At 51.6% G+C, this 27,988-nt stretch overlaps 16 protein-coding genes across 16 annotated transcripts; 9 read left to right on the top strand and 7 right to left on the bottom strand.

Annotated features, from left to right (window-relative positions):
* Positions 1-21: 21 nt before the first annotated feature.
* On the bottom strand, positions 22-837 carry COCCADRAFT_8306 (uncharacterized protein; the record flags this gene model as incomplete). Its single annotated transcript, XM_007718009.1, has 2 exons — positions 22-680; positions 733-837. Coding segments are annotated over 2 exons (764 nt in total), but the record flags the coding sequence as incomplete, so codon positions are not given.
* A 1,345-nt stretch (positions 838-2,182) lies between these two features.
* Positions 2,183-3,164, top strand: COCCADRAFT_106428 (uncharacterized protein; the record flags this gene model as incomplete). Its single annotated transcript, XM_007718027.1, has 4 exons — positions 2,183-2,420; positions 2,487-2,609; positions 2,669-2,899; positions 2,980-3,164. The coding sequence occupies 4 exons, from the start codon at positions 2,183-2,185 to the stop codon at positions 3,162-3,164; spliced, it is 777 nt and encodes a 258-aa protein (XP_007716217.1).
* A 581-nt stretch (positions 3,165-3,745) lies between these two features.
* Positions 3,746-4,981, bottom strand: COCCADRAFT_40138 (uncharacterized protein; the record flags this gene model as incomplete). Its single annotated transcript, XM_007718026.1, has 1 exon — positions 3,746-4,981. One exon carries the CDS (start codon positions 4,979-4,981, stop codon positions 3,746-3,748), a length of 1,236 nt encoding a protein of 411 aa, XP_007716216.1.
* A 228-nt stretch (positions 4,982-5,209) lies between these two features.
* Positions 5,210-5,597, top strand: COCCADRAFT_40137 (uncharacterized protein; the record flags this gene model as incomplete). The annotated part of the gene is made up of 3 exons (XM_007718025.1): positions 5,210-5,232; positions 5,287-5,469; positions 5,525-5,597. 3 exons carry the CDS (start codon positions 5,210-5,212, stop codon positions 5,595-5,597), a joined length of 279 nt encoding a protein of 92 aa, XP_007716215.1.
* Positions 5,598-5,645: 48 nt separating this feature from the next.
* COCCADRAFT_106398 (uncharacterized protein) lies at positions 5,646-6,811 on the bottom strand (the record flags this gene model as incomplete). The annotated part of the gene is made up of 3 exons (XM_007718024.1): positions 5,646-6,391; positions 6,442-6,705; positions 6,757-6,811. The coding sequence occupies 3 exons, from the start codon at positions 6,809-6,811 to the stop codon at positions 5,646-5,648; spliced, it is 1,065 nt and encodes a 354-aa protein (XP_007716214.1).
* A 574-nt stretch (positions 6,812-7,385) lies between these two features.
* COCCADRAFT_8301 (uncharacterized protein) lies at positions 7,386-9,097 on the top strand (the record flags this gene model as incomplete). Its single annotated transcript, XM_007718008.1, has 3 exons — positions 7,386-8,059; positions 8,109-8,616; positions 8,666-9,097. 3 exons carry the CDS (start codon positions 7,386-7,388, stop codon positions 9,095-9,097), a joined length of 1,614 nt encoding a protein of 537 aa, XP_007716198.1.
* Positions 9,098-10,122: 1,025 nt separating this feature from the next.
* COCCADRAFT_29437 (uncharacterized protein) lies at positions 10,123-12,087 on the bottom strand (the record flags this gene model as incomplete). Its single annotated transcript, XM_007718015.1, has 1 exon — positions 10,123-12,087. One exon carries the CDS (start codon positions 12,085-12,087, stop codon positions 10,123-10,125), a length of 1,965 nt encoding a protein of 654 aa, XP_007716205.1.
* Positions 12,088-12,650: 563 nt separating this feature from the next.
* On the bottom strand, positions 12,651-12,995 carry COCCADRAFT_106401 (uncharacterized protein; the record flags this gene model as incomplete). The annotated part of the gene is made up of 1 exon (XM_007718023.1): positions 12,651-12,995. A coding segment is annotated over one exon (345 nt), but the record flags the coding sequence as incomplete, so codon positions are not given.
* Positions 12,996-13,967: 972 nt separating this feature from the next.
* Positions 13,968-15,025, top strand: COCCADRAFT_40133 (uncharacterized protein; the record flags this gene model as incomplete). The annotated part of the gene is made up of 2 exons (XM_007718022.1): positions 13,968-14,596; positions 14,647-15,025. The coding sequence occupies 2 exons, from the start codon at positions 13,968-13,970 to the stop codon at positions 15,023-15,025; spliced, it is 1,008 nt and encodes a 335-aa protein (XP_007716212.1).
* A 1,189-nt stretch (positions 15,026-16,214) lies between these two features.
* On the top strand, positions 16,215-16,562 carry COCCADRAFT_106395 (uncharacterized protein; the record flags this gene model as incomplete). The annotated part of the gene is made up of 2 exons (XM_007718021.1): positions 16,215-16,334; positions 16,422-16,562. The coding sequence occupies 2 exons, from the start codon at positions 16,215-16,217 to the stop codon at positions 16,560-16,562; spliced, it is 261 nt and encodes an 86-aa protein (XP_007716211.1).
* Positions 16,563-16,821: 259 nt separating this feature from the next.
* On the bottom strand, positions 16,822-18,358 carry COCCADRAFT_40132 (uncharacterized protein; the record flags this gene model as incomplete). Its single annotated transcript, XM_007718020.1, has 3 exons — positions 16,822-17,533; positions 17,584-18,175; positions 18,238-18,358. 3 exons carry the CDS (start codon positions 18,356-18,358, stop codon positions 16,822-16,824), a joined length of 1,425 nt encoding a protein of 474 aa, XP_007716210.1.
* A 961-nt stretch (positions 18,359-19,319) lies between these two features.
* On the top strand, positions 19,320-19,514 carry COCCADRAFT_106419 (uncharacterized protein; the record flags this gene model as incomplete). Its single annotated transcript, XM_007718019.1, has 1 exon — positions 19,320-19,514. A coding segment is annotated over one exon (195 nt), but the record flags the coding sequence as incomplete, so codon positions are not given.
* Positions 19,515-19,725: 211 nt separating this feature from the next.
* COCCADRAFT_40131 (uncharacterized protein) lies at positions 19,726-20,568 on the bottom strand (the record flags this gene model as incomplete). The annotated part of the gene is made up of 1 exon (XM_007718018.1): positions 19,726-20,568. One exon carries the CDS (start codon positions 20,566-20,568, stop codon positions 19,726-19,728), a length of 843 nt encoding a protein of 280 aa, XP_007716208.1.
* A 170-nt stretch (positions 20,569-20,738) lies between these two features.
* Positions 20,739-23,567, top strand: COCCADRAFT_106403 (uncharacterized protein; the record flags this gene model as incomplete). Its single annotated transcript, XM_007718017.1, has 2 exons — positions 20,739-20,853; positions 20,911-23,567. The coding sequence occupies 2 exons, from the start codon at positions 20,739-20,741 to the stop codon at positions 23,565-23,567; spliced, it is 2,772 nt and encodes a 923-aa protein (XP_007716207.1).
* Positions 23,568-24,532: 965 nt separating this feature from the next.
* On the top strand, positions 24,533-26,570 carry COCCADRAFT_40129 (uncharacterized protein; the record flags this gene model as incomplete). The annotated part of the gene is made up of 4 exons (XM_007718016.1): positions 24,533-24,554; positions 24,922-25,283; positions 25,340-25,442; positions 25,498-26,570. The coding sequence occupies 4 exons, from the start codon at positions 24,533-24,535 to the stop codon at positions 26,568-26,570; spliced, it is 1,560 nt and encodes a 519-aa protein (XP_007716206.1).
* Positions 26,571-27,039: 469 nt separating this feature from the next.
* COCCADRAFT_29432 (uncharacterized protein) lies at positions 27,040-27,670 on the top strand (the record flags this gene model as incomplete). Its single annotated transcript, XM_007718014.1, has 3 exons — positions 27,040-27,091; positions 27,143-27,513; positions 27,575-27,670. The coding sequence occupies 3 exons, from the start codon at positions 27,040-27,042 to the stop codon at positions 27,668-27,670; spliced, it is 519 nt and encodes a 172-aa protein (XP_007716204.1).
* Between the last annotated feature and the right edge of the window lie 318 nt (positions 27,671-27,988).

Below are 27,988 nucleotides of genomic sequence, written 5' to 3'. Positions count from 1 at the left end.
ACAATGTCCTCGAGCTCAGACTCGACATCGCGGGCCTCAAGGTCTTCATCGGACTCGGATTCGACGTCGCGGGCGTTCTTCTTTCCCTTGCCCTTGGCTTTGCCCTTGCCGCCTTGGTGGTGGGGTTCAGGAGAGGCGTCACGGGCTTCGAGATCTTCGTCCTCAGACTCAACATCGCGGGCGTTCTTCTTGCCCTTTCCCTTAGCCTTTCCCTTGCCACCCTGGTGGTGGGGGTCGCGGGCTTCGAGGTCTTCATGGTCGTGGTCCTCGGAGTCGACGTCGCGAGCGTTCTTCTTGCCCTTGCCCTTGGCTTTGCCCTTACCGCCCTGGTGGTGAGGGTCGCGGGCTACAATGTCATCGAGCTCGGAGTCGACATCACGGGCGTTCTTCTTTCCCTTGCCCTTAGCTTTGCCCTTGCCACCCTGGTGGTGGGGCTCAGGGTCGCGGGTCTCGACCTGAGCGTATTCTTGACGGGCGTTCTTCTTGCCCTTACCCTTACCCTTGCCACCCTGGTGGTGGGGGTCGCGGGCTACGATGTCTTCGAGCTCAGACTCGACATCACGGGCGTTCTTCTTTCCCTTGCCCTTGGCTTTGCCCTTGCCACCCTGGTGATGGCGGGCTTCAAGGTCACGAGCTGAGAGAGCAGCTACAAGGTTGGATGCTTGAACGGCTTCATTTTCCTGTGGAATTGTTAGTCAGTGTTGCAGTGCACAAAGGATCACTACCACATACTGGCATGCGTGCCTTGACGGCATTGTCAACGGCTTGTCGGTTTGGTACAACGTAAGCTGAGGCAGTGGCACCGAGGGCCAAAAGAGTGATAGTAGAAAATCTCATATTGAAAAGGATAGAAAGTTGTCTGTGTCTGACTGTGTTTGGAAGAGAAATTGAATGAAAGGATCTGCCTGCAGAGACGAAGAGAATGTGTCGAAATGGAGCAAGTGATGAGAAGGAATGAGCACGTTCAACGTTGATGCTCTTTTTTCTCCGCAAGGTGGGGATGGTTTTATACAAGAAAGCCCACGATGGATTTGCTGGATAGACAAGCTTTGACAGACGTACATATGCGGGTCCGGGCCATGAGACAGCCCTGCATTGCTTGACGGACAGAAGCGGACAGGCTGGTGGTGGCTCCGCCAATCTACAGTTCATCAAGACGACATGGTAGTGTGCAGGCCAGGTAGCGGGTAGTCAAACATGACGACTCGTGACAGGTTGTCCTGTCCACCACTCACGCCATTGACAAGTGAATCAAGCATTGCCAAAGCTTAGCTGGCATACCAAGGACACCAGACGATTGGAACCGAATTCATGCTAGATTGATAGTACGATCTAGCCTATTTCCAACCTTTCAAGGTTGAGAGCCAATCACGGCCGTTTCGATACTTCGGCGTGACAGGTTCTAGGGCCAACGGGGGTGGAGGCCAGACTCATGCCATGTCGCTTCTGTCAATCTAACAGCGGCAGCGCGTGCGACGCTCTGCGGCATTTTGCCCCCAACCGGATTATTCGGCGAGGCTGTGTAGTGGTGAGGGTGGGAGGAAGGTGGTAGGCCACGCGAGAATACCAGCACTGCGGTTGTTCCAAGTGCGTGTCAAAGTCGAACGGGCAAGCACATGTTTTGCCTAGCGGCGCCAAGTCTGAAACGCTGGTGTGGTTATGAACATTCACTCTTGGCTAAGCGACTGTATGGAACACCGAGACACGGCTTAGCCAACCAAGAGGCTGAGACGCCTCCGCTTTGCTTGTCTCACAATGCTTGGAAAAAGCTTGATTGCCGTTTTACCATGCGCCTAAAAGCTTAGCATACGGTTTGACAATGCGCTCGACGCGGCGTGCAAGGCTATTGTTGCCTGCTCCAGAAGACGGCGTCTGGTAGGCTATCTTGCACCAACAGACGGAACAAGACGGCGGAGTTGTTCCATGTCCTCCGCGTTTTACAGATCTAACTAGTGATACATTGAGCATTAGGAGGATTCGTGGCTGAGAATGGCTGTGTAAAGTAGAGTCCCGCCTACTCCCTTTCTTTTCGCCAACACACGTCACACTTGATTTTGTCCTTTGTCACACTGCTGAGCAGGTACTTTCCTTCTATCGCAGGTCGACTAATTTTATTTGTGGCATTTTTTGTTATTTCTGTCTGATTCGTTACTTTCACTATCTACTCCAAACTCTATTCACCATGGAAAAATACACAGACAACCACTCGCAAGATGCTGACTCTGAAAGCGCAACTCTCATAGCCTCGGAGTCTCTCCGTGACGAGACATCACAACGGCGCCAAAACTTTGTGTGGCTCACACTTCTCAACCTCTTCATCTTTGTCATATCCATGCTCTCCATGGTATGCACTGTGATGACGCAACGGGATCCCTCCGGCAATACAGCCGCCCAACTCATGGACCAATTCGGTATTTTCTGTATGACAACACCCGAATTTCCGAACTACTCAGCCTAGTATCAAAGTAACTAACATGCCTCCCAAGCACCGTTAATGCACCAAGTCGAATACACCCACACTCAATTCTCCTTTGCCTCCCCCCTGAACTCCTCAAAATACGTCGGCACAACCGACGAAGTCGACGACGCATGGATGGACATTGCATTCCGTAAGTCCCCATCCCCCCTGCAACCAAAACCCCCCAATCCAATCTAACATCGCAACCAGTCCCCGACCAAATGGTCTCCAAATCCGACTTCCCCAGACTAAACAAGCCCACCGACGCCGCCCAAGTCACCGATTCCAAAACCGGCGAAACAGGATACCGCGTCGGCCTAGAAGTCTTCCACCAACTCCACTGCCTAAATCTACTCCGCATGGCCACCTACCCCGAGCACTACACCAAAGTCTCCTGGAGCGACACCAACGACGACGCCGCCAAGGTCCGTGGACATCTAGGTACGTAAATCCCTCCTCCCCCCCTTGCCGAACTTACCCCGTATGCGACAAAAGCGTTGCTAATACAAAAACAAATATAGATCACTGCATAGAAATCCTCCGTGTAAACCTCATGTGTCTCTCCGACGTCAACGTCTTCACATTCCATCCCAAAGAAGGCCTCGAGGGACACTGGCCTGACTACAATACTAACCATGTGTGTCGGAATTTCGACGCGATTAAGGAGTATGCGCGTGAGCATGGGATGCCGCAGGCGGATGTTTGAGATGAGCATGTGTACGAGTTTTTTGAGGAAAGAAAGGGAAGGGGGGTTTGAGCGTTATTGGTGAAATATGTAGATTGGGTTAAGGAATAATGTAGATATAATATGTATAATATCTTTTCTGAATGTTGGATGAGCATGGTGTTATGTGGATGTGACTGCGTCGATGGGGGGGCGGGAACTTAATCTGTGATCTGAAACGGTCAACATAAAGTTTCGATGCATGCAATTCAGACGGATGATCGATACACACAGACAACCATGCAGCATTCATCTTTTTATATTGTTACACATTGCGGCTCATCGTATTGAATCCTCATGATGTCACATATGATACATGGGCGCTGCTATTGAGCGCAAACATCTGTCCCCGTAGCGACATATCGTGGGCCAGGTCATCCTCAAACTTGTTACAGCAGAGTTATCTCTGGATAATTTTCCTCCGCAACCCTCCTACTCCACCCCCCCAATTGACCAAAGTTCGTGAAAAGCGAGGAGTATACCTGTCCAGCGATGCAATGCATGTCCAAAGAAAAAAAATATTTCCCTTCAACTCCCAGGAGCGTAGACCGTGGCCTGAAATCTTACACAATAACCTCACCGCAATCGACGTAGTTTGGTCGCCATTTGCTGGTGTCGAGTTCGCCCTCTGTGCTGCTAGGTACTGTCACCTCGACGGGCTTGTACAGATACCACGCCTTCAATGCTGCTGCCGCTGCTCTTGTCCTTGCCTCGTTCAATGAGCTGCCTGCTCCCTCACCTAGCTTGTCCTTGCCACTGTATACACCTACAACAAACACCGGGTGCCTACTTAGACGACCAGTCTCAGAAACGAGTCGGGCAATTGGCGGCTCAAAGCCCTCTCGTGCGCACAGTGTTGAGAGATCCCGGGTGGGTGTGCGGAAATCGAATAGCGTGCTAATGTCAAGATGCCTGCTAAGGAAATGGTCGCGGAAAAAGCGCTTAACAAGAGGCGTGCCGAGGTGTTGGTGTAGTGCGCCAAAGAGGGCTCGGACAAATGACTGTGCTGCATCTTCCATGGGCACTCCTGTGTTTTGCAGGGAATGTGGGCTTGGTGCAGCACTATCCGAGCCAAATTCATCCGTCTTCATAATTTTGTGTGTTGTCGTGACGTTCCAGCTCCAGGGTGCTTGCCGCCTCAGGGCAGCTGGAATATCGTCGCCCGATCGTATCCGCTTGAATTGTAGCAAACCAGGGTCCACCTCACCACCGGGCTCGGCTGCGGCTTCAATACCCCATTCACGTGCAACGGTGGCTAGTGCTTTGGGACCAATGTATGCTTCTACTGCAGCAAAAACAACAGCCATTGGAAGCCGTGGGTAGTTGCATAGAATCCACTCGGAAGTGTAGTAACCAAGCAAGTGGCGTCCGAGTATCGACAGTGAGGCATTGTTGAAGGCAGGATTAGGATCTGCCGAAGGATGTACAAGGGTTCGTGCGAGAGCCTGGAGGGGAAAGCGGGGAGGTAGTGATAGTCGACTTCGGAGGGCGTGGAGTTTTATTGAGTGCTCGGCGGCATGTGGGTGTGGGGAGGGAAGGCTCTCAAGTGGGAGAGGCTGCGAGCCTGCGGGCCGCGACTTTGATGCTGAAGAAGCAGGGGAATTCGCTGCTATTTCGATTTCCAGGTCGCCATCGTGTGGTATGGCAACGGTAGTTTGGAAGCGGGCGTGTGTGCGGTTGCTATGTGGTGCAATGCCTCTTTGAGCATTCTTCGCCGCGGCATATGGGCACGAGGGTCGGCGGGGGATTGGTTGGGCCAGCAATTGCGAGGCACATCTTGATATGGGTATGCGCTTCATGGGGAAACGGCGCAGAATCAGCGGACAGAGGGTGGGAGCAAGGCGGAGTCGGCGGCAGCAGCAATTGGTCGCTCGTGTCGTCTTCTTGTCGGACGATGATGGCGATGCCAAAGAATTTCCGCCAAGCCCGCGTACACGAGGCCCGTGCTAGCCCTATGCATGCGACAGCGACCTCATACCAGCTCCGACTCCAGCAACCCCACGAAGTCCCGCACATTCACAACCACAATGGGCGGCGGAGGAAAGATCCCGTACGATATTAGACGACCTCATTGATTGCTGCTCCGACGCTAAGCATTGAGCAGATACCCCAAGCACGTCTGGTCGCCGGCCGGTGGCTGGTACGCCCAACCCGCAAACTGGAAAGCCAACACGGCTGTTGTAGGCCTCGCCCTCGGCAGCATCGTCGGCATGGCCTGGATGCTCAGCGCGAACCGTGAATACCGCGACAAGATGCCCGAACGCCACAGGTTCTTCCCCAGCCGATAGTACGCCTCGCGTCCTCCACCCCGCGCGACACGCCCACCGCTAACCATTGCACAGCTGGAGCAAGCAGATCAGAGAGCACGAGCGGAAACAGGACCAAAGCTTGATTGAGAAGACTTTTGGAAATTAGCGGATGTATCAGGGACTGGGAGAACTGAGGGTGTTGCAGCAACAAAGGCTATGGCTGTATATAACTAGCCAACCGCTGCTTGAAATCTGAAAGCCTATCTTCGACACAAACACCGTTCCATGTCTCTCCCTGGGCCGAGTGAGAGAGCACAGGCATGCCGACTTGTTCAATGGCAAAGCTGGCTGATATTGACCCCCACATTGCACCATTCTCCACATTCTCCATGACTGAGCTAGACTTGCCGCGCAGCACGCCAACCGCAAGGCCACCTAGGAAGCTGTTGCCTCCGCCCGTAGGGTCAGCGACCTTCTCTGCCGACTGGTGGTATGCAGGCATCCATTTGCGCTGCCCTTTGCGTGCTATCAAGCAGCCGTCTTTTCCGCACCGCACCACAACTGCTCCCTTCCCGTCTGGCCCGATGCCACTATCCAACCACTGACTGGTCAAGTCTTCAATTGTTCGGTAGTCGACTTGATCTAGGCCATCTGTGTTTTTGCCAAAGAAGCCGCCAAGCTCACCATGATTAGGGCTAATGATGTCAATGTACTTGAGTGCTTTTAGACAGTTGTCGAACTCATCGGTTGTACACAGATCAGGCACAGGCTCCCAAATGAAGATTGGACGACGCGCCTCAGCCGACTTGTCTTGTTGCTTGCGTAGTGCGAGGATGTTTTCCACCAGGTCAATGCAGCGTAAGGGTGAACAGATCAAGTGGAAGGACTTGGACCAAAGCAATGGCGTGCCTTGAAGCGCCTGATGGTCTAGACGCAGCTTGGGCGTCAGGTATCGGAAAGCTGCACATGTTGGTCAAGATTGCAAATACACTAACGTGGGTTGCACGCACCTCGGTGCTCGTTGCCACCCACATAGCCATTCCATCCACGCGTAGTCAGCCGGTCAGGCGTTTCTCGCATTAGCACCCCAGTGTCCCACTGCGCAATATAGTCGCGTAGTTGGTGAGGAAAGTCTGATCCGCAATCTACAATCCAGCCCACGCTTCGTGACTGGGGCGGGGGAGAGAAGATGCGTGCGCCTAGTGCGGAGTATGTTCCTGCTCCTCCGACAATGTCCTTGACCGGGGGTTTTGGTGGGGGGAATTCAATCTCATCTTGGACCATTTAGTGTACTGCCGCGTCCGCATCGAGTATCCAGAGCATACCGATGATGAACATGCCTAGGGTGCAAAAGTCTATATTGCTGCCATGGTCGGCCATTTTGGAGGCTACGAAGTCGGCTAAGGTGATGTGTAAGTAATAAGTATGTCAGTAGTCAGTAGTCAGTAGACCACCGACCACTGACGTGCAGTCGGCCGCCCGACTACGCTTGGCTGCAGACGGCTAGCGCAACGTGGGCAGCCGTGGCCATGCGCCCATGCGCCCTGGACAGGTCGACCTTGGATCTTCAATTGCGCCGTCTTGTAATCTTTTGCTCAATAGCTCTGCTCACCAGGATCCAGGCTCGACTGCCATCTCCCCATAGCCAATCGTCGTCTTCCACACGCTCGAAGCGTTCCCCGAGCTGCAGGGCGCCGTGACCTGCCCTCCTTCCCCGAGCCTGAAGCTAGCCCAAGCAAACGCTCCTGCCTGCCATACAAACGCTCCACCGCGCCTTCCCCGCATGGCCAACAACATGAATAATCTGACGACGCTGATCAAGCGGTGAGTTGCTGCCAAACTTTTTTCCCTCAGGCCCCACAGCTCTGTGTCTACACAGCGCTGCCCCTCCCATCATACCATACCACCAGCCAGGTCCTCCCCGCCCTGCCCTGCCCTACAACTACTTCAGAAAATGGCCGATGGCCCTAATCAGTCACACGTCCTGGGCCGTCCTGGGCAGATTCGTATCGAAGCAGACAATGTGCTGACTTCCATGATCCTCAGGCTTGAAGCCGCTACCTCACGTCTCGAAGACATTGCCAGTTCAGCCCTCCCAGCCGGCAGCGATGGACTTGGCAGCTTCAATGGAGCCTCGACAAGTGCCACTCCTGGCGCCACACAATCAAATACCAATGCAAGCACCCCCAAGCTAGTGGCCGAGGCGGCGTTGCCCCCAGCAATTGAGGCCTTCGATGAGCTGGTCAACTCGGAGCTCAAGAACTGGCTGGAGTTGAGTGGAAAGTTGGGTTCCGTCATCGAGGGCCAGTCCAAGGCAGTCGAAGGTGCTTTCGCTGCCGAGCGTCAGTTCCTCTTCATCGCCAACAAGGCCAAGAAGCCCGACGACCGCACCCTGATGGAGCTTCTGAAGGACCTCCAGGCAAACATGGAGAAGACGGATGAGTTCAGACAGAGCAACCGAGAACCCTCTCTCAAGGACCCGCTCTCTATGGTTGCCGACGGTGTGGGATCTCTTGGTTGGGTTACCATTGGCCAGGGCGGAGGCATGAAGCCCCATGAGCACATCAACGAGCTGGTTGGCGGAGCTCAGATGTACGGCAATAAGGTGCTTAAGGAGTATCGCGACAAGTACGGATTTCCCCTCAATCTTGGTTTGGCACGTAGCTGACATATGCAGACCCGAGGGTGAAGTCCATGTCAAGTGGGTTCAAGCTTACTACAAGCTGTTTAAAGCCCTCGCCGAATACGCAAAGAAGCACCACACCACCGGTGTAGCCTGGAACAGCAATGGCATCGACGCCAAGGAAGCTGCAAAGCAAATCTCTGGTGGATCCAGCATACCCGCTCCTCCAGCAGGAGGCGTCCCACCACCTCCCCCACCACCAGGCCCACCACCACCACCTGGTGCCGCGCCCCCAGCTAAGAAGGCTGCACCTGATATGAATGCTGTTTTTGGTGAGCTCAACAAGGGCTCAGACGTAACAAAGGGACTTCGCAAGGTTGACCAGAGCCAAATGACACATAAGAACCCGTCATTGCGAGCAAGCGCGCCAGTCCCTTCACGTAGCGATAGTACCGGCAGTCTGAGGAGTAAGAGCCCTGCACCACCCAAGGCAAAGAAACCGGAAAGCATGCGGACGAAGAAGCCCCCAAAGAAGGAGCTGGACGGAAACAAGTGGATAATAGTATGTTTTGCCCAAGTGACGCATCGTCTGGATGCTAACATTTTGCCAGGACAATTTTGACTCGCCGAGCGAAATGATTGAAATTGATGCCGAGATCAACCACTCCATCCTCATTTCCCGTTGCAAGAACACGACTATCCGCATCAACGGCAAGGCCAATGCCCTCTCCCTCGACAACTCGTCACGCACATCTCTCATCATCGACTCCATGGTCAGCTCAGTCGATGTGATCAAGTGCCCCAACTTTGCCCTCCAAGTCATTGGAACCCTGCCTACTATTCTGCTCGACCAGGTCGACGGCGCCACCATATACCTCTCCAAGGACTCATTAGCAACTGAGGTTTTTACCAGCAAGTGCAGCAGCGTCAACATCAACCTGCCAACCGAAGATGACTATGTAGAAAACCCGCTACCAGAACAGATCCGGAGCTATGTTCAGGATGGCAAGCTTGTCAGTGAGATTGTCGAGCATGCGGGTTAGGGAGCCGGCTAGACATTGAGCTGTATTGGACAAGATTTGGATATAGGTCTTGGTGATTTAGTGTGAACTGGACACGTTGGGTGGTGGAGGTTTTCTCTTTGGGGGAAAATTATGCCCTCGTGTTGCTGTAGCATACAAAACTCATTCATAGAACCTATCCTCATGCTGCCATGATGTGTGTGTATGATCTGTTCCGGGTCTAGTGTCTTGCCTGTGATACCAATTTGATTGCTTTGTCCTCGACACATAATAGAGTAAAAAGGGCTTCATTCATTGCTGTCTATAACGGAAAAGAATTGCTGCAACTATTCTCAATCTACGGACTAAGCTCAAAAGAAGAACTATGATAAAAGAGTCGTAAGAAAGTAAAGATAAAAAAAACAGCCGAAATGACAAAGGAAGCAAGGTGGGTATCAATGTCCGACTGATATATTGACCATGTAATCGTGAAAGAGAAATGAAAAAAGGTGGTGAAGAAGAAGAAGAAGAAGAAGAAGAAGAAGAAGAAGAAGAAGAAAAAAGATATATACGCGTGGTAAGTCGCAAGAAAGCTCAAAAGAAGACGCTTGATACTTTGAAGCCAAAAAAAAAAGAATCCCGTGCGTGCCCGAGAAGGAAAAAAACAAAGGTCGTCGCAAAAGATTCATTTCCAAGTGCTCAAGTTTATTCGCCGTTGGCACATAAAAGACACTTCCATTCCATTCCTCTTCCTCGTTCCCTCGTCACGCCAACGTCGACAGTTTTTGGCTGCCCCCCCCCCCCAAAAAAAGGGAAGAAGGAAGACCTGTCGTGTTTCAACTGCAACCTCCACCCACCTCGGAACGTTTGTCACCCGAGAAGAAAACAAAACGTTTTAGGAACCCGTCCGCCTCACCGTCCCTCAAAGAAAAAACCGTTAAAGTTTTGGGGACAGAAAATTAGTCGAAACACGTTTCCGCCGAGTATCATCTTGGCGGTATACATGTTTGAACAATCTCCGTTCTTCTTTCTCTGGGGATAGTATCTGATTGAAAATGCCATTTTCTTTACCACCCCCCAGCAGGTTCAATGCGACGCGTCTGGGTTTGGAAGTAGCCGTCAAAGACGCTGAGTTCGGGCTTGCGGGGCGCAGGCGCAACAGGTGCAGAAACCGTATTCTCCGAGATGTCGACGAGGGTGGCGGTTGAGGTGCCGTTGTTGAGACCGAGGGAGGCAGCGGTTTGGCCGCTGAAGCCGCCGCCGTCTAAGCTTCGGCGTCGGCCGCCTGTGACTTTGCCGCTGTTTAGACTGGCAAGGACGTAGCTCATTTTGATTCGCTCTTTTGGTCGGGGCAGGATCATCTTCTCGATGATGCTGAGCCACTCCGCTTCTGCTTTGAGTTGCCTCTGCTTTCTACCGGATCCAATGAGTCCTGTTCGGAGACTCGAAGTAGTGGTTGCGTGTAAACGGTTCCTCCAGCTTGCTACTCGGTCAAGGTGTGCGTGGAAAGACGTGTCTTGCGTTGAAGCTGCTCTGTGCTGTGCGAAACCCGACAGTGATTGACCGTGCGCTACGGTCATCATCGACAGAAACACGCATCCGAGTGAGAAGACGTCTGCCATCCTCTTTCCACGCGAGTGTGTGTGGATGGCTTCTGGTGCGGCATAAACATACGACTGGTCCTGCATGATTGTGTTCAGCTGGTCAATTCGTAGTGTCTCGGCCATTGTTGGACTGAACGCGTCAACGCTCTGACCAATGTCGAAAGGCGCAAAAAAGACACGCGCTCCATCAATCAAGATTTTGCGTGGTCGAATGTTGCGATGGCAGATGGACTGTGAATGCAGATATTCAAGTGCAGACGATAAATCCTGCATCCAGTCCACAAGCAACTTGGAACGGCCCGGGTCGCTGCCAGGCAGCGCTAAGAAGTCGTCCAGACTGTACTGTGCCTTTTCCGTCAAGATACCCACATGGTTTGGCTGGGCATAGGAACAAAGCAGCTTGGCAATGTTCTTGTGTTCAAACTGTCTGAAACGGAGGATCTGCTCCAGTAGTGCGACTTTCTGAGCTGGACGAGCGGTGACAAACCGCTTTCGAACCAAAACACGGTCGTCGTTGCCGAGCATCCGAATACGGTCCACACTCTTTTCAGAGTTGCGCGATGATCGGAGAAGACTCAGGTGCTGCAGCGGAAGCGTTTCCCTGGTAGTGAAGTCCACGTGACCTCCATTCAATGGTAGTTCCTTGGACGTAGCGCGCCATTGCTCCTCGACAACTTTGTGTGCGTTTGCTACGATACCTTGGAGGCGTTCCTCGGGGAATGGCAAGCTTTCATCTCTCAGGTCGAAGAAGGAAGCCTGTCGCCACGATGCCACGTCGTCGCATACATACAAAAGTATCGCAAGCCTGGGGTTCGACAGGGTCCACTGCCAAATCTTCTTTACCAGGCCGGCATCCCAGCCTTGCTTTCGGACAAGCTCGTAAAACCATCCAGACAATGACTGGCCCTGAGATGACAGGATAGATGTATTGATAAACCCATTTACCAAGGGCACTAGCGGGGGAGGTGGAGGGAGAGGTTGGCGATATGGATTAGGCGAGCCGGGGTAATCGCCGTTTCTGAACGATTCTCCGTTTGCCGATGGAGGCGGAGACAATGGTGCAAATCCAGCTACCGCATTTATGATTCGTATTGGTTGGGGGGCGAGAGGCGTTGTGGAACGACTGTACTGGGGAGTGCGGTCTGGGCTGCTTTTGGGCGACGAGGAATCTGTAGATTTATTCGAGTATGTAGAAGCCGGGCTGGTCATCACATTGGACCATGGGTTGTTGTTCATTTTTGTGGGCGTGGTGCTCCGACTAGTGCAAGATGAAACAGACGATGTCGCTGGAGACGAAGCATCGCGACTGTTGTACCATGACTGGTCATTTTGGAGGTTGACCATGGATATGGTATGCTGCAGACCATGCTGAGGCTTGGGGTACTCCATCGCAGGCGTGCGCCATGGAGAGTTTGAAGCGTGCTGCATGGCTGCAGTGTTTGGATATGACGGAGTTGGGCAAGTGACGGGGGAGCCAAGTGGTGGGCTATAGCAGAGTGGGCGGATGTGGATATAGCCGGGGGGTTAACAGCGAGGGTCAAGTCAAGCGTGTCGAGACTGCAAAAGAATGCAGAATCAAAAGCAAATAGCAAGAAGCAGCACGAGAGAGTGAGGAATGCGAGAGACTGGACTGAAGAGAAGTTCGGGACCAGGAGCCCTTGTCCACGGAAGAAGTACAGCGGCAGCCTTCGGGCAGCGTCAGTCTGGTCGGACGCGGACAGGGCACAGTAAGGCTGCCCTCAGCGTCGGGCTAGAGGCTTTTGATGTGCTGGCAGACAAGCAGCGCGTGTTTACTAACGTATTAGTGGAGGGCGACAATATATGGCCTTCTTCGGTGGGTGTATGTGTTGGGCGACTGCAGGCTGGGCACGAGCGCAACCCATGCGGGTTAGCAGTATGCAGGCGAACGTGGCCGCCTCAGAGTCGCCTTCGAGGACAAAGGCATTGGATATGCATATGTTCGCGCGCAGGCGTTGCCGTATGGTGCCAGATCACCCGGCATCTTGACATGTAAGTAGATGGATGTATGCGATCCGTTCCGAAGCCAGCAGAGGCTGCCGGCCGCGTGCCTGGGTGCTGGCCATGACGATTGCGGGCACAATTTGTGTAGGAGCTTGTGCACGACACAGACACAGATGGACGGCAGACGGGACGCAAGGGCAGTGCCGTCGCTGTGGGGATTTAAGCCGACACGTTGCTGGTGTGGTGGATGTGTGTGGCGCGTAAGAATGGGTGCAGACGACACAAGCTTCCGAGTCACGCGGCTCACCGGTACTTCTGGGCGGTGGCCGGCAGGGAAGAACGTATCTCCGTGTGTGGCTTCGGCATGACGTCCCTCGACATCTCACCCTGCATCCGTGGCAGGTGGCTGGTAGTGGAGACGGACCGTTGGTGGTGAGTGAGCGTATACTATACACTACACTAACTACACACTCGCACTCTCATACATACGCCCTGGCGATACGCCTGCGAGAGCCACTGACGGCCCACATTGACAGCGGGCGTTCCCCCCCGTGTCAAGTTTGGGCTCGTACAAGCTTCGAGATGACGGCCAGGGGGGGGGGGGTGCACAAAGCCCTGCTGAGGCTCAAAAGATGCCTGAGGTCGGCTCAGGACCCTCTTCAGCGGCCCCCGGCTGAAACCACAGGCCCGGGAGAGGTGGCACGGCGGACGCTCATTGGTGCGGAGAGCGGAGTCACGTGAGCTCCTAGCGCAGTTCTGAAGCGCCCCTAGTTTGAGCACCGTTGCCCAGCTCCAGACCTCAACACCAATTGTCTCAAGGAGTCCAGTATCATCATGCTGCCTATATTCCCATCCGCAAACTGCTCGACCTCCGAGCTCAAGCCCTGTTGGCTGGCCCCAGATCGGGCCCCATAATGCTAATTCCGGCTCATTCCCTATTGCCGTCACTTCCTCGCATGGAAATCTTGGTGCCACCCGTCACAGCTTCAAGCACATGTCGTCTCAACTCCCTTATGCGAGCTTCAGCAGGGCTCGGTGTTGCTTTGCGAGTCTGGCGCCCGAGCTAGTCACGCCATTACTAACACCACGTCCACCCGATCCACACGCGCATGCGTTTTCCGCACCGCGTTTCTTCATGCTGTGACTGCCGCTTCGCCCTTCCCTTCTTCTAATCTGATTGCTAATGACACTACCGATGCCCGTTTCCTTTGCTCGGTGAGAAACTTTTGCGCCCTCATTCTTCTCTTCTCTTCCACTCTTTTTTTTTCAGCACCAACGCTGCTGGGCAGCCAGCCATATTAACACTACCGACTTTAATACTCACCGTCGACTAATACATCTCCATTATGTTCTTCACACGCGCCCTGGTTGGCACTTTGCTTGCTGCTGGACACGCAACTGCTTTCAAGGGTCGTCAGGTGAACGCTCTTCTTCAGCCGGGTCTGGATATGGAGGAGGTACTTCGACGGGACGCAGGGCGCATGGCCACCCTTACTCGACGACAAGACGCAAACCCTGCCGACACTGCACCACTCGCCTCATTAACACCGTCGACTGGTGATGCATCGAATGTGAACTTGGCTCAATGGGAGGAGCAGACAAGGACGGCATGCATGAGGACCCTAAGCAACCTCAACGGCCAAGCATCAAACCCAAGTGGAATCGCCGTCTGCTACAACCTACCCTTCCTCGACAACACGACTGGTGTCTTCCAGGCCGAACTCCGAATGTACAATGTCTCGGCTCCTATTGATCCATGGGTTGGCGTCACTGCCGCCGATGTGAGCATGACTCTATCCTACCTTGGCGCAACCGTACAGAACATGCAAGGCAACTTTGCGAAGCGAGAGGTTGTCGCGTCAATCAGTGAAGGCAAGCTGGTTGAGAGGCAGGACATCAACGGCATGACACAGTTGAAGGTCCTTATGTATGTTGGAAGGATCAACGAGAACCTCATGGGCTCAGCCATGACCCAGTAAGTGACAACGCTTTGTTGTCGTGATACATCTTCTAACCATATCACAGAGAATCGCTACAGCCTCTTCTCGTTCCCCAGATTGATCTCGCCGCCAAGAACCCTGTTACTGGTCGGGATGTCGAGACTACGCTTTCATCTCAAGAAGCGTCATTCGTCAACGGTATCTTTTCTCGCGCCGGCACCGCCCCTACCAACGCCGATCCTCAAGCGGCCGCATCAGCATCTGCTGCCGTCGCCTCTGCTGCGCCATTTGTCGTCCCCGGAACCGCCTTGGCCTTCTTCCCCATCGGCCTCGTCGTCACTTCAGTCTGGGCCTTCTTCTTTTTCCTTGCCGTCGGCTTCGGAACATACGGCCGTATCCAATACCGCGACCAATACAGGAGGCGTGTAAGAGCTGAGTTGGCTCGTGGTGTCCGTACCATTTAATCCAACCTACTCATCTCTCTCTTCCCTCCACAAACTCCCCCAACCTTTTCCTAAATTGAAAATTTCGTTATATTTTTTCATGTTTAAACTCGAAAGTTTTTATCCCCTAGGAACAAAAAAAAGAGGTTTAAACTACTATGAAGATTACGTTCGCTTGGATACCCCTTCCACTTTATACATATTTGTACATAATTTTGGTTAGGGCGTGTGTGTGTGTGGTGTAGCGGGCCGTTTATCTCTCTCATCCCTACTAATCACTCCTACACCTCCTACACCTCCCCCCTCCACTTTTCCTTTCTCCATATCCTCCCTATCCTGGCGATGAGAGTTTCTTCCCCCTTCCCCCACTGTTAGCAGCGCAGAACACAAGTTCGAAAAAGAAAAAAGAAAACATTATATAAGAAAGAGAGAGATGTTTTCAAAACATTTTAAACAATTCAATGTATTTGATCAATTCGTCGCCCCTTTTGCTCACTTGATGTTTTTCCTTGTGTAACTTCAAGTCCACTGGTCTACCAAAGCAGGGGTCTACACTGCGAGCCCTTGGCCGGTGCTTCCGCAGTACACACACAAGCAGCAGATTACGCGCTCGTGCGCCCTTTTTGTCTCTTTGTGGAGATTGCAAGGGGTGTGTCGGGAATCTGATCGACCTATACCATGTCTCCCTCCGCTCATCTTACTCGGACACTGGAGTAACCGTAGGGCTAATTACAACGACTTTGATACGTCTCTCGCAGCCGCTGACTACTACACTTCATATCCTCGAAGATATCTCTTCCCCCGCACTACCTTTGTACTACGATGCGCACGAGTCGACCGTACAGCGGGGTAAGTCCGTAATGGTAGTGGTAGGGAAAGAAAAAGGTGAATGCAGATGTCACACAGACGAACCAGAAGCGTCATGCGCATACGCTATCTCTCCGTTTGCGCACCCTCGGCGTGAACAAACGGGCTTCACTTACTCGATGGGCTCTACCTAGCGCAACGAGCGGCGTCGGGCTCACGTGCGTGCGTGTGTGTGTGTGTGTGTGTGTGTGTGTGTGTAAACGGACGGCGTCGTCACTTCTCACCGCTGCGTCTACCTCTGACATAAAACTCTATTACTTTGTCGCTCAATCTGGTAACTGAGTACCTTGCATACATTCGAATATCCTTCTTCATACATACTACGACTTCACCCTTGCGAATCATGCTTCTAACAGGCTTGATCGCGCTACTCCTTGCGACCATCGTTGCTGCGACTGCGATCGAGCAGCGCGGTACTACCAACTGCGATGTTTGCATTCAGCTCTTCAACTTTTGTGTCGAGGTGAGATAGTGATGTCCCCGTCCCCCACCCTCTCGTCGAGAAGAGAGAAAGAAAAAGAAGAAAGGCTAACGACGCATTGGGAGATAGAACGGACATACACCAGGTCAGGAGGGTTGCAAGAAGACGTATGCGGAGCATGTGTGTCATTTGTTTCGGCATGAGGGGAATGAGGTATGTTTCTGTTCTCTTATCTCGCTATGGGGGGTTTTGCTGACATGTGATGGGTAGTGCAGGGACTGCGGGGAGATGTTCAGTGCTTGTGCTGGGAAGCCTCGGTATTGAGTCTAGAGGGCTTGGAGGAGAAGGATTGGGTTGAGGCCTATTGGAGTATGATGGGGATCATGGAATAGAATCCTGGATGGAGGGGAAGATGTAAGGGGATAAGGTAGTAAGGAAGAGGCATTTGGTGGTACACCATGACTCAACATCACGACTTAGTCTTCGGCTATGAAAATACTGTTTGGCGGGGGATTCACACCATACAGCACTACAGATTGCCCTTGATTTCTACCCACTCCCCCTTCTCAACCCTCTCACACATCTCCTTGAGCGTCTTGGCTGCCCACTCAAAGTCCTGCATCTCGAGGTACACTTGCGCGCTCAGTCGTGACCACCAAGATCCCGCATACCAGTACACCATGATGAATGTGTCGTACTCTTCGCTACTCAGCTTCTTCATCCAATCCCTCACCTTGATACCCACGTCATCCTTGTCGATACCACTATTCGCCGCGGTATGGAATACTTTGTCCAGCGAGATAGGTAGCCGGACGTTGGACAAGCAGCACTGGCCCATGGTACCCGTGCTGTTCTCGAGCACTTCCGTTCCAAGAACAGACGCTACGTGCTTTCCAGCCGCCTGCGCAAGTGTATGACAGTATTTGCGGATCATAGCCTCGCCGCCGATGGTTTCTCGCCATTCCAACGCCTTGGGGATGCACAGGTATGGACTCGAATCAATGGTCCCTACGTACTCGAAGTTTGCAATGAAGGCCGGCTTTTCAAGTTTCACAGATGCGGATTGCTCAGATGTGTTTTGCTCTGCGCCTGGTTTGGTAAACGAGGGCTTGGGGAACGGCGAGACGAATTGTGCGCCCTTAGGCAAGAAGCCGTGAGAAGTGGGCAGAGTGCTGCGGATCATGGCTTGGTTCCTGTGTGCGACGTGGAAGATTGCGCAGCCACGGGGGACATGAAGCCATCTTGTTTCTCACATCAGCCTATGCGTGAGAGCGGGACATGAAGAACTCACTTATGGCAGTTGCTCACGAAAAAATCAGGATCCAGGGCACCCAGATCAATCTCAACATGTCCGACGCCGTGCGCTCCATCGATGCAACTCAATACACCCAGCTCTTTACTCTTGGCTGTTAAGCGTTCGAATGGTAGACGCACACCAGGCATGCTGACTACAGTATCGAAGATTGCAATCTTGACTTTTCCACCCTTAGCTTCAACCTCTTTGACTTTCTTTTCGTATTCCGCAACGAGCCAGTCGTCCTCAACGGGAAAGGTGTACTCCACCTTGACAGACTGGGCGGGTGTATTCTCAGTGATGTAAGCCACTGTCTTCTCACAAGCCCCGTAAATGGTACTGAACATGAGAATGTGGTCGCCTGGGGTAAAAGTCAAATTACGCAAAACGGTGTTTACACCTGTCGTAGCGTTGGGAACAAAAACTAGAGTGGAAGAGGGTGTGTTGAGAAGCTTGCCCATGGCTTCTCGTGCTTCATCTAGATACCGAGGATAGTCGTAGACGATGAATTGGTCGGGTCGGGCCTCAGAAGCATCTTGGAAGGCGCGGAACCTGTCCTGTACAGTACGCGGGTATGTGCCAAAGGAGCCTGAGATTTGTTAAAGGGATGTCGCGATCGATGGAGCTTTAATATGAGATGGCTTGATATACCATGATTCAAGTTCAGGAATCCTCTGTCGAAGAGAAACGCCTCGTCTCGGAGCTCCTTTCCAAACCAAAGGCCATCCTTTGTCTTAGTGTCGGGAACACCGTACTTTGCGTTTGACGTCATGATAGGGAGAAGTCTTTGTAGCAAAGGATACTACTTGTGATATTGGAAGACCTTCCGGGCCTCAACTATATACCCAAATGATGGTGAGTCAATCATATGATGACTGGTCAATTTGCGAGCATGCTTTGATGCAACCTGCATTCTGGGCGTTGTAGCACGCCCTTTGGTGTCATACTAACAACAGTTATTGACCAATCGGCGCTCATGGCGGCTACTACCGGACTTTTGCTCCACAGATAACTGAGCTTGGATGATAATTCTGCTGACATTCTGTTGAAGGAGGGTATATTGGTCATGGGGTTTGAATGTAGCGGTAACTATGGGACATCGTATTTTATATAGTATTCGATGGCGTCAGATAGCTTGTTTGTTAGGAGATCGTGCTTGTGTCGGTGGGGGAAGGTATAGCCGGCACCCCGTACCATAGATTCGTGCATTGTTATTGGCTCATCAATACGTGCTTGCTTGTAATCCCAATACCACGACATTCTTCTAGGTTAACAATCATCCTCTCAAACCAATTGTTCACAACACAAAGGGTTAATACTACAGCATGTTGTAAACAAAATCTCTACGTGAGACAAATCACATAATGGATATACTATTTGATCTCTCAAAGAATAGATTCATAGTAGAGCTGGCTATCAATGTTGACGGATGATTTTGATGGACAATTTTTTATTGTCAGTTTTATCGAATGGACGGCTTATGCATACATGAATGCTTCTGTTCCGATTGTGGTATGGATACTCCAAGCTGGTCTCGTCAGACAATCAATCGATATGGCAAAGCAGGCTATGCATTTGAGGCTCAGAACTTGGACATGAGCTGGGATCTAGCAGTAAAAGGCGGCCTTTCGACACAACCTTGAACTGACAAGTCAGCTCTAGCAAAACCCAGCTTTGTGCTTCTACTTGATAAATGCCACTTTGTCCGCTGAAGTACGTTCTGGCTTCATCTTGACATCTGGTGGGCTGGCTGTGGAACGCAAGACTACTGCAGTTGTCCCATTCGGGAAGGGAGGTTGGTGGTCTGTTTTACAGTAACTCCCCTAGAGGTAGCTGATCGATGTCTAGCGCGGCCTTTGAACCGTGAATGCTCATGCTGTGACGATGTCAATGTGATAGCTTGGCATTTTGTCGTCCTCGGATGCTGACTTTCTATGATATGCATCTTTTCAGCTCGTACGGTAGTTCATTCCTATCGGCCTCCGTATGCGTGCTATCGCGATGAGCCAAGTTTGTAATGAAATAGAATGCATTCCTCGTATTCAAGCACCTTCTGCTATCCTGCAAAGGCTGTCATGACTAGGAGGAATGCGGGTATTTATAATGCCCAAACGCCGTACCCATGATTAATCTACCCATCTACCTCTTCCTCGTTCGCTTTGGCGCCGGCTTGGGCTTCGCGCGATTGGTTCTCCGCGTGGTCGGCGCGCTATCTTCTTCGGACTCGACGCTGGATTCTTCTTCGTCCTCATCCTCGTCTTCTTCCTCAGCAGACTCGGAGACGGTGCTCCTCGGTTTGGCGTTCCTTGCCGAGTTAGCTGCAGACCTGGAGCTCTTTACGCTCTTTGCAGCCCTGGCCGGTCGTGTGCCTTTGGTATTCTTTGGTGTGGACGTTGCTTCCGTCACGCTCTCCGCCTTTTGTGAGCGCACGCCATCGGGCAGGTCTTTGAGCAGGCCGATTCCTGGCGCATAAATGTCCTTGTACTCGTCTGTCGGAACCATGGGCGGCGATGAAGCTACGACCGAATCTGGGCTATGGAAGCGCTTCCGCCACATCATCTCACCAAATTCCTCTTCGGGTAGTTCGAATTCGGGCAGGTTGGCAGCGTCGTCGGGGTCTAGCGGGTCTGGCTCGTCGGAAAAGGCAAATTCGTTCTCGCGTGTGTCGAGGGCATCCAGGTCGTACCACTGCGACAACTTCTTCCAGATGCCGGGGATGCGCGTGTGGGGTGCATCCTCTCCCGCGAAGCCATGCGAGCGCATATCGGTGTGAATACTAATCATACGGAAATGCTTGTGCAGGCCGGTGGGCTTCCACTTCATCATGCTCTTGAGGAGCTGCGTCTCCTGCTCGTCGGCCCATGGGTCGCTGAGAATCTCATCTTGCGCCTGCGCAGCGCCCGAGTCCTGGGGCGTCTTTGGCTGGGTGTCACCCAGCGGGGTCGAGGCTGCGCTGGCCTTTGCCTTTTTCCGAGGAGGCATTTCCCGCGAGTGAATAGTGATGACGGTGTGATTGTGGAAGGGTGAGCGGGAATGCGTGAGAAAATGGATACGCGACGCGAAGCTGCAGGTGCGTAGGGCTGAGCGCCCCCCAGTCCAGACAGGAACAGCGTCATACCCCTCCTACCCGACTACTCGACTGTGCCGCCGCCATGGAAGCGGGCGATTTGATTCACAATGTGTTCAGTAGCGATCGCCTGTGGGAGCAATCTTCCTTTTTTGATGTTAAAGAAGAGTCATCGCTCTTCACCCCGCTGCAGCTAGACAGTGAGCCGTCGCGTCCCTAAACCCTCCATGGAGACGCGTCTTGCTGACCTGCCCTAGTCGCTGCCATCCGTTTCGACCATCCATATGCACCCAAACATGACCTCGAACATGAGTTGCGGCTGCCAGACCTTGACACATTCGAATTTGGCCCTTTGCCGGACCTGGAGAGTCTGGATGAGTCCAGTATCGTCATTGACACGCCGCCCCTCGAGCCCGACGAAGATGTATGGCAGATAGCGCTTGAGCAAGGGCCCGCCAACAAAGATGTCTTGTTCTACACATGGGAGTCTTTTGAGAAGAGGCAGAACGTAGAAACTCCGTCACCATACCTTACCGAACATGGCCCCGAGGCGTTTGATGCCACACTAGTACGCGATGGCGAGAATCAAAGTTCTGGGAAGATACTCAAAGCCGACGTTCTCCTACAGTCGCTCTGGAACCTGGGACTGGGCCGCTCATCTATCCTCTTTCGCTTCAACCCCAAGTCGAAATCCTTTGAGCCTACCGTCCTCCAGGGGCGAGCGTCTGGACTGAGTCTGCAGGTTGCCCAGAGCTTCATTGCCTATTTCACCCATACCGGCAACACGTTTCTGTATTTGCGATCATTTGCCGAGCGTACTTTCGCTTCTGCTGCATCCATACCCGCGAAGGTTGCCCTGGCTACGTCTGTGTCAAGCATTCTCGCCAGTCTGGAACATGCCCTGGGAAAACAGTCTTCCAAGATTCGGTCTTTGATTCAGTTACAGCGCCAATTTTCGAAGCCTCGAAGCATTCTAATACATGTTGCGCGCATGGTTGATGCTGTGAAGCACGCAAAGACTAACGAGCAACTGTCTTCCATTCTGCATCACCGTCTTTTGGAAATCGAAGAGGGAGACGATCAGCTCCGCCAGTTGTCATGCCAGTTGCTCTGTCAAGTGGCTAGACCGAGCTTGGAGCTGCTTGGAGAATGGATGGGCATACGAAAAGAGCAGGCAGCCTTGCCCATCTGGCAACGTGACAGCTTCGTGACGGTAGAAGAGACTGCTGGTGATACATCAGCGGTTGAGTATGTATACAGATCTGAAATGATGCCGAGATTCATATCTCCAGAAGATGGAAATATGATATTCGAGACTGGAAACAGTCTTCGCTTCCTAAAGACACAGCATCCGCATCACCCACTTGCTCGCTTAGACGGATTGGCTGTTCAGCCCCCAGATATGGAGTGGGCTTTTCAGTGGCAGCAAGTAGAGAAATTAGCAGAGAAAGCAAAAGCTTATGAGGAGAGGCTGAGGCAAGCACTGTTGGCCTTTGGTGCGGGCCACGCCGACGCTGTAGAAAACCTTCCTGCGCCATCTACACCAGCGCCAGCTGCAGAGCTTTCAGTTGACACACAGAATCTTGATCGTTACTTTGAAGAATCCATTCAAACGATGGATGCCGCTCCCAAGGTGTCTTCAGAGGCTTTGCCTGATGAGTTGCAGCTTCTCATGGAAAGCATTCTCGACGCGACTCGCGAGAAAGACGAGGCAAACTCGAGCACATTCTCACCGCCAATGTCTCTAGCATCCACCTTGTCTTTTCGCCCACTAATCAGGGCGCAAGCAAAGCTGGTGAACGCAGCCACAGTTCGTTTGTTCTTCCGTTCCCATCAACTGCGCCTGCATTTGTCCTTGCAGCGGCAGTACCACTTACTTGGTGACGGTGTCTTTTCTTCACTGTTAGCAACGGCTCTCTTTGACCCAAATCGCGAAAGCGCTGAGCGACACAAAGGAAGAATGCGTAGTGGAGTGCAAATGGGCTTGCAGCTGGGCTCCCGCAAGTCATGGCCACCGGCGAGTTCAGAACTGCGATTGGCATTGAGAGGGGTACTGAGTGAAAGTTACTACTCTTCTGCACTCTTTCAATCCACACAAAAAGACGGCCAGATATCCGCACCCAAAACACACTTGCACAACAGAGACAACGACGAACTTCCGGGGCAGCTCAACTTTGCCATTCGTAATCTCACCGAGGCGGAGCAAGAAAAGGTCATGGATCCAGACGCCCTACCTGCACTGGACTTTCTACGACTGCAATACGTGGCGCCGCCTCCACTGAACCTTGTGATCACGACCACCGCACTGGACAAGTACGACTACATATTCAAGTTCTTACTGCGGCTATTGCGCATGCTCTTTGTAGTCTCCCATCTGCCACGCGAGTACCCTGATCGCGACTCTCGATACTTGAGGATGGAAGCATACCACTTTGTGATTGCACTGACCAACTACGTTTTCCAGACTGGGATTGCCGAGCCCTGGAATGAGTACGAATGCTTCGTCTCCAAAGTCGAAGCTCGTCTCAACCAGGAAGATATAGCTGGCGAGCTAGGTGTGCGCGTTACAGAAGGCGTTGCCTCGTTGCGTGATGCCCACGAAAAGTGCCTTGACAGTATTCTCTTTGCACTGTTGCTTCGCAAGCGCCAGCGCAAGATCATGGCGCTTGTCGAAGAAATATTCGAGCACATCCTTCTCTTTTCCAAGATGCAAAATTCAAAGACACATGGAAGCGAAGAAAGTGTCAAGAGTCTTTATGCCAAGTTGAGGGGTAAGATACGAGTGTTTTTCAGTGTGTGTCGAGGCTTGACAGGCAAGCAAAGCTATGGCAAGGGGAGAGGCACGGCAGAGGAAAACTCCATGGAGCGGCTCGTCATTGCTATGGAGATGAATGGTTACTTTGCTGCATCGTGAGGTACTAGATAGTTCGGCCTGACGGGTAAACGCCTCGTTTTGGTTTCCGCCCGAGTCAATATAGTGATGCTTTGGTGCGGTTCGGCCCGTTGCTAGCCACAATGTGCGATGTTCGTCCCCGCCCATAAGATGCAAATATAGCACTATATCAAGACACTATTGCCTACGAGTTCCTCTATTGCAAGACAGTGACGGGCAATGAAAGCGGCGGCTTTGACACATGCATACGATGATCTACGGTATCGGCACTGGACCATGTGGCGCGTTCCGCGTGCATCAAAGCGGAGCCGTCAACACCCGTATACCAAGACTTGATCTCGTATCGTGGATGATCTACGCATATGACTTGAGAGTACAGTCCAGTACGGCAATATGACTAGAGGAACTAAGGTGTGTGGGGTACACACAGTGAGTCATTCATTGGTATCCAAGTCTTCTTTCTTTTTCACCTCCCCAAGAGATAAACAATGCATAACAAGAAATTCGGCTTGCAGTAGAGATTCTGGGCTGAAAGTGGTTTGTACAAGTACCCCGCTCATTGTGTATATTGGATCATCTGAGCTAGCTCGAGTGATATGTTGTACATACAGTGTGTGGTACTCTTGGTGGACCAAAATACCCGGATAAACACTACCTTCACTGAAATCGCGCAACATTGATCAAATATAGCTACATGCCAGTATTATAGACCTGCACAGTCTCTAATTGAAAGAGATTGATATTCATGTCAAACTCTGGCACTTTGGTACATACAACTATTATATTTAAATGCGTGGTAGTGAAGGCGGCTGATTACAAACAGCGGCTCTGCTCTGATCAGGGCTATCTTCATTTCAGTATTGTAGTTCTCCAAAAGGGATTGAGTAAGCAGGATTTGCTCCCTTATCCCGTATGCATCTCTGAAAGTTATGATAGTAGCACTGAATGAACTATCCTTATCATTGACAGAGTATTCCTTAGTGAGCATGTACCGTGACGCTGTTTGTTGTAGGCTTTTGATGAAGGTACGCAACGAAAGCTATATAACACTTGGTAATGATTATGACTATTCACAATATTTCTTAGCATGAAAAAACTCTAATAGATAAGGATCAAAAACAATAGAAAAGAAAAGGGCAGATTGCTTGGTTAGAAAGAGGGGTTTTTGGGGGCGCTTCTAAGATCCGAGGCTGGACTTTTGACTAGTACCGTATAAGAACAGGCCATATTGGCATCGTATTCAATCACGGACTTCCCACCATACGCAGCATCAGATATTCCGTACTCACCACGGGATCTCATTTTCCGTCATTCTTGAAGGTGTTCTTGCTATCTGCTCTTGTTACGCATATCACTCCTGTTTTTGCTGATGAAGCACCTACTGTAACCATTGCTTCGGGCGTTATCATCGGCACTACCACCAAGCCTGCCAACCAACCCGATTTACCAGCTTCAGCAAATGCCTACCTAGGCGTTCCCTTTGCTAAGTCACCCCCACAACGCTTTTCTCCACCAGAAGCAGTACAACCATGGTCGTCCCCTTTGCAAGCAAAAGCCCTCAAACCGGCGTGTATACAACAGTTCTCGGGCAAGAACCGAGACAAGACTATGGAGTTTTTCAACAACCCACTACACCATCCTCCCGGGGAGAGTGAAGACTGTTTGTATCTCAATGTCTACACGCCTGCTGGGGTGAATGCAACCAGTAAGAAGGCAGTGATGTTTTGGATCTTCGGGGTATGGTTTTTCTTGATTGCAAACTGGATACGGAAAGCTGTGCTAATAGAATACAGGGTAATTTAGCTTTTGGAACTGGAGGACTGAATTACTACGACGGTACTTCTCTTGCTGTAAACGAGGACGTAGTCGTTGTCACAATCAACTACCGTACAAACAGTGAGTCGTTAGAAATGAGACTTGTAGTGCAGTAACTAACAAATCGGGTACTTAGTCTTTGGTTTCTCAAACTCTCCAGAGATACCCTTTGGTTCTCAGAACTCTGGATTCTTGGACCAGAGATTCGCACTCCAATGGGTTCAGGACAACATTGTAAACTTCGGGGGCGATCCCAAGCGCGTAATGCTTTTTGGTGAATCAGCCGGCGGCGAATCAATCAAGCAGCTTCTCGCCAACCCCCCAAATCCCCTTCCCTTCTCATCCGCAATCCTCCAATCACAACAAGCACTTTCCCAGGGAAACGGACTTACCAACTACAAAAAAGTTCTCTCGCATTTCAGCTGCACAGACATCACCTGTCTGCGCGCCGTTCCCGCTACAGAAATAAAATCCTACATCGAATCCGAATCGCTGAGCTTCGCACCCGTCAATGGCGATGGAACATCCGCCGACGACGTTCGGCCGAGTATCCGCTCGAAGAAATGGGCTCGAGTCCCCACAATGTTTGGTACGAACCTCAACGAAGCCCGCATCTTCCTCGCTGTATTAGGCTCAAACGACGCCACAACCGCCTTCAATAGCATTGTCGAACAGGTGAACACATCGTCAATCGACGCCCCCGATGCACACACCACTGTAACAGATGCCTACGCTGAACAAGGCATCACTGTATTCGACAAGTTACTAGACCGAGTCCTCACCGACGCAATCTTTACACGCACCACATCCCGCTTGTCGACTTTCCTTGACAAAAACTCGTACACTACGTATCGCTATCTGTACAGCGGCGTATTTCCCTCGGTGAGTATCTTCAATGATGCCGGTGCTTATCACACCAGCGAGATCCCGCAAGTGTTTGGTACGTGGGAGCGCTCAAACCGGTTTGGAAATGCGACGGAGCAGCAGATTAAGCTGAGCAGCTTCATGCAGAAGACGTGGGCGGATTTTGCGAAAGATCCGGAGAAGGGGGTGGGGTGGGCGAAGGTGGGGAGTACGCTGTTGGGTAGGGAATTGGGGGTGTTGGGCGAAGGGGGTAGCGCGGGTGTGACTGTGAAGAGGAAGGCGATGGTGGATTATGCTTGTGCATTGTATGATACGGTTACGTATTTTTCAGGTTTGATGTGGTAGGGGATGGGCTGGAATTAGTGTTCTGAGAATAGGGACTGCTGTCCGGTATTCAGCATCACTTTGAATGGAGTAACGACTATCTTCCAATACCTTTTACGTTCTTTCTACACGAAGATCTTGGGATTGTCATAGCGTGCTCGTGATGAGTGATGTCACCAGAGTTATCACTACAATAGTAACAATAACCCCTGAAGCTCTCCTTTCACAATGTCAGGCACCCAGGAAAATTCTGCGTATCATTCACTATCGCTGCCCTATATAGCTTAGCGCAAATGCCTTTCCCGTAGGTATATATACGCTACTTCTCGCCCTCTCCTCGAACTCCACGCATATACACATAACACATATAGATATGACTACTCGCACTTTACAAGTAGTATCACATGTATATCCTCAAGATATACAATAAACTGCTCGCGCTTAGCTTGTAGTCGCCTTATATATATACTTTGGTATATACATACACACAATGCACAGCCTCTACAAGCTCTCCAGTCATAGAAAGATCCAAAATGCCCACAGTAAGTTGTTACTCTGTTTTTCATATGGCTGTAGCTGACGTGTGTATCCAGAACCATCGGAACCATGGCGCCAAACCCTAAGCCCCCACCAACGGGGCTATCGTGACCATCCCCAAACGATGGGGACATCGCGAATATATCCAACAACGACGAGCAACGAGGCCCACGTTGAGCAACACCAGCAATGGGGACATCACGAATACGCCAAACAACAGGCACAGCAACAGCAACAGCAAGAGGCGGAGTGCAAAGTTTGCCCACTAGCAACTGACAGCCAAGTCAGGGGAGACATCCCGTCTCCGCTATTCCCGCGCATCAGTAACACCGCCAACATCTTCGCTGCACGTGTCGTCGACACGTGCGGTGTGATCATAGGACTGGTTGTGGCGGGGGGGGGGGGGCACATATTCTCTTCACTTGCAGTGAGCAGCAAGTCACCTGTCCCCGCCTCACCTCATCCGTATTCACCTGAAAATACAATAGGTTCATTGGGAGGAGAGGACCATTGGGTTGTGTTTAGGATATTTCATCGAGTGTGGCCTGGGTCATGGAGAGTATTTGTGGAACGTGTATTTATAGATTCTGGGAGTAGTCTTCAGAGTTGAGGATAATCATGGTCTTGTATGGATCGATACACGAATGTATTTAAGTTGATGACTCGAGCGGAGTCACTGACTCTGGTGCATTCGTGTATCAGCTTACCTTTTCTCAACTTTGGTGGTAGTTTCAGTATTATTCTTAACGTGTTTTACAAGCGAGCGGGCCATACAAGCGAGCGGGCCACCCCACCAACTTTGCGCACCTCTTTACGTGTACAGCTCTACCACAACTAAATAAAACTCATATATATTAAGATAGTAGATTAAATACTATCTAAAGTATCTTTCTTACATGTAC

The sequence above is a fragment of the Bipolaris zeicola genome (assembly GCF_000523435.1).
Source record: "Bipolaris zeicola 26-R-13 unplaced genomic scaffold scaffold_208, whole genome shotgun sequence".
NCBI classification, from domain to species: Eukaryota; Fungi; Ascomycota; class Dothideomycetes; order Pleosporales; family Pleosporaceae; genus Bipolaris; species Bipolaris zeicola.
Note: the sequence above shows the minus strand (reverse complement) of the source record. Positions and strands in the feature narration are given on the sequence as shown.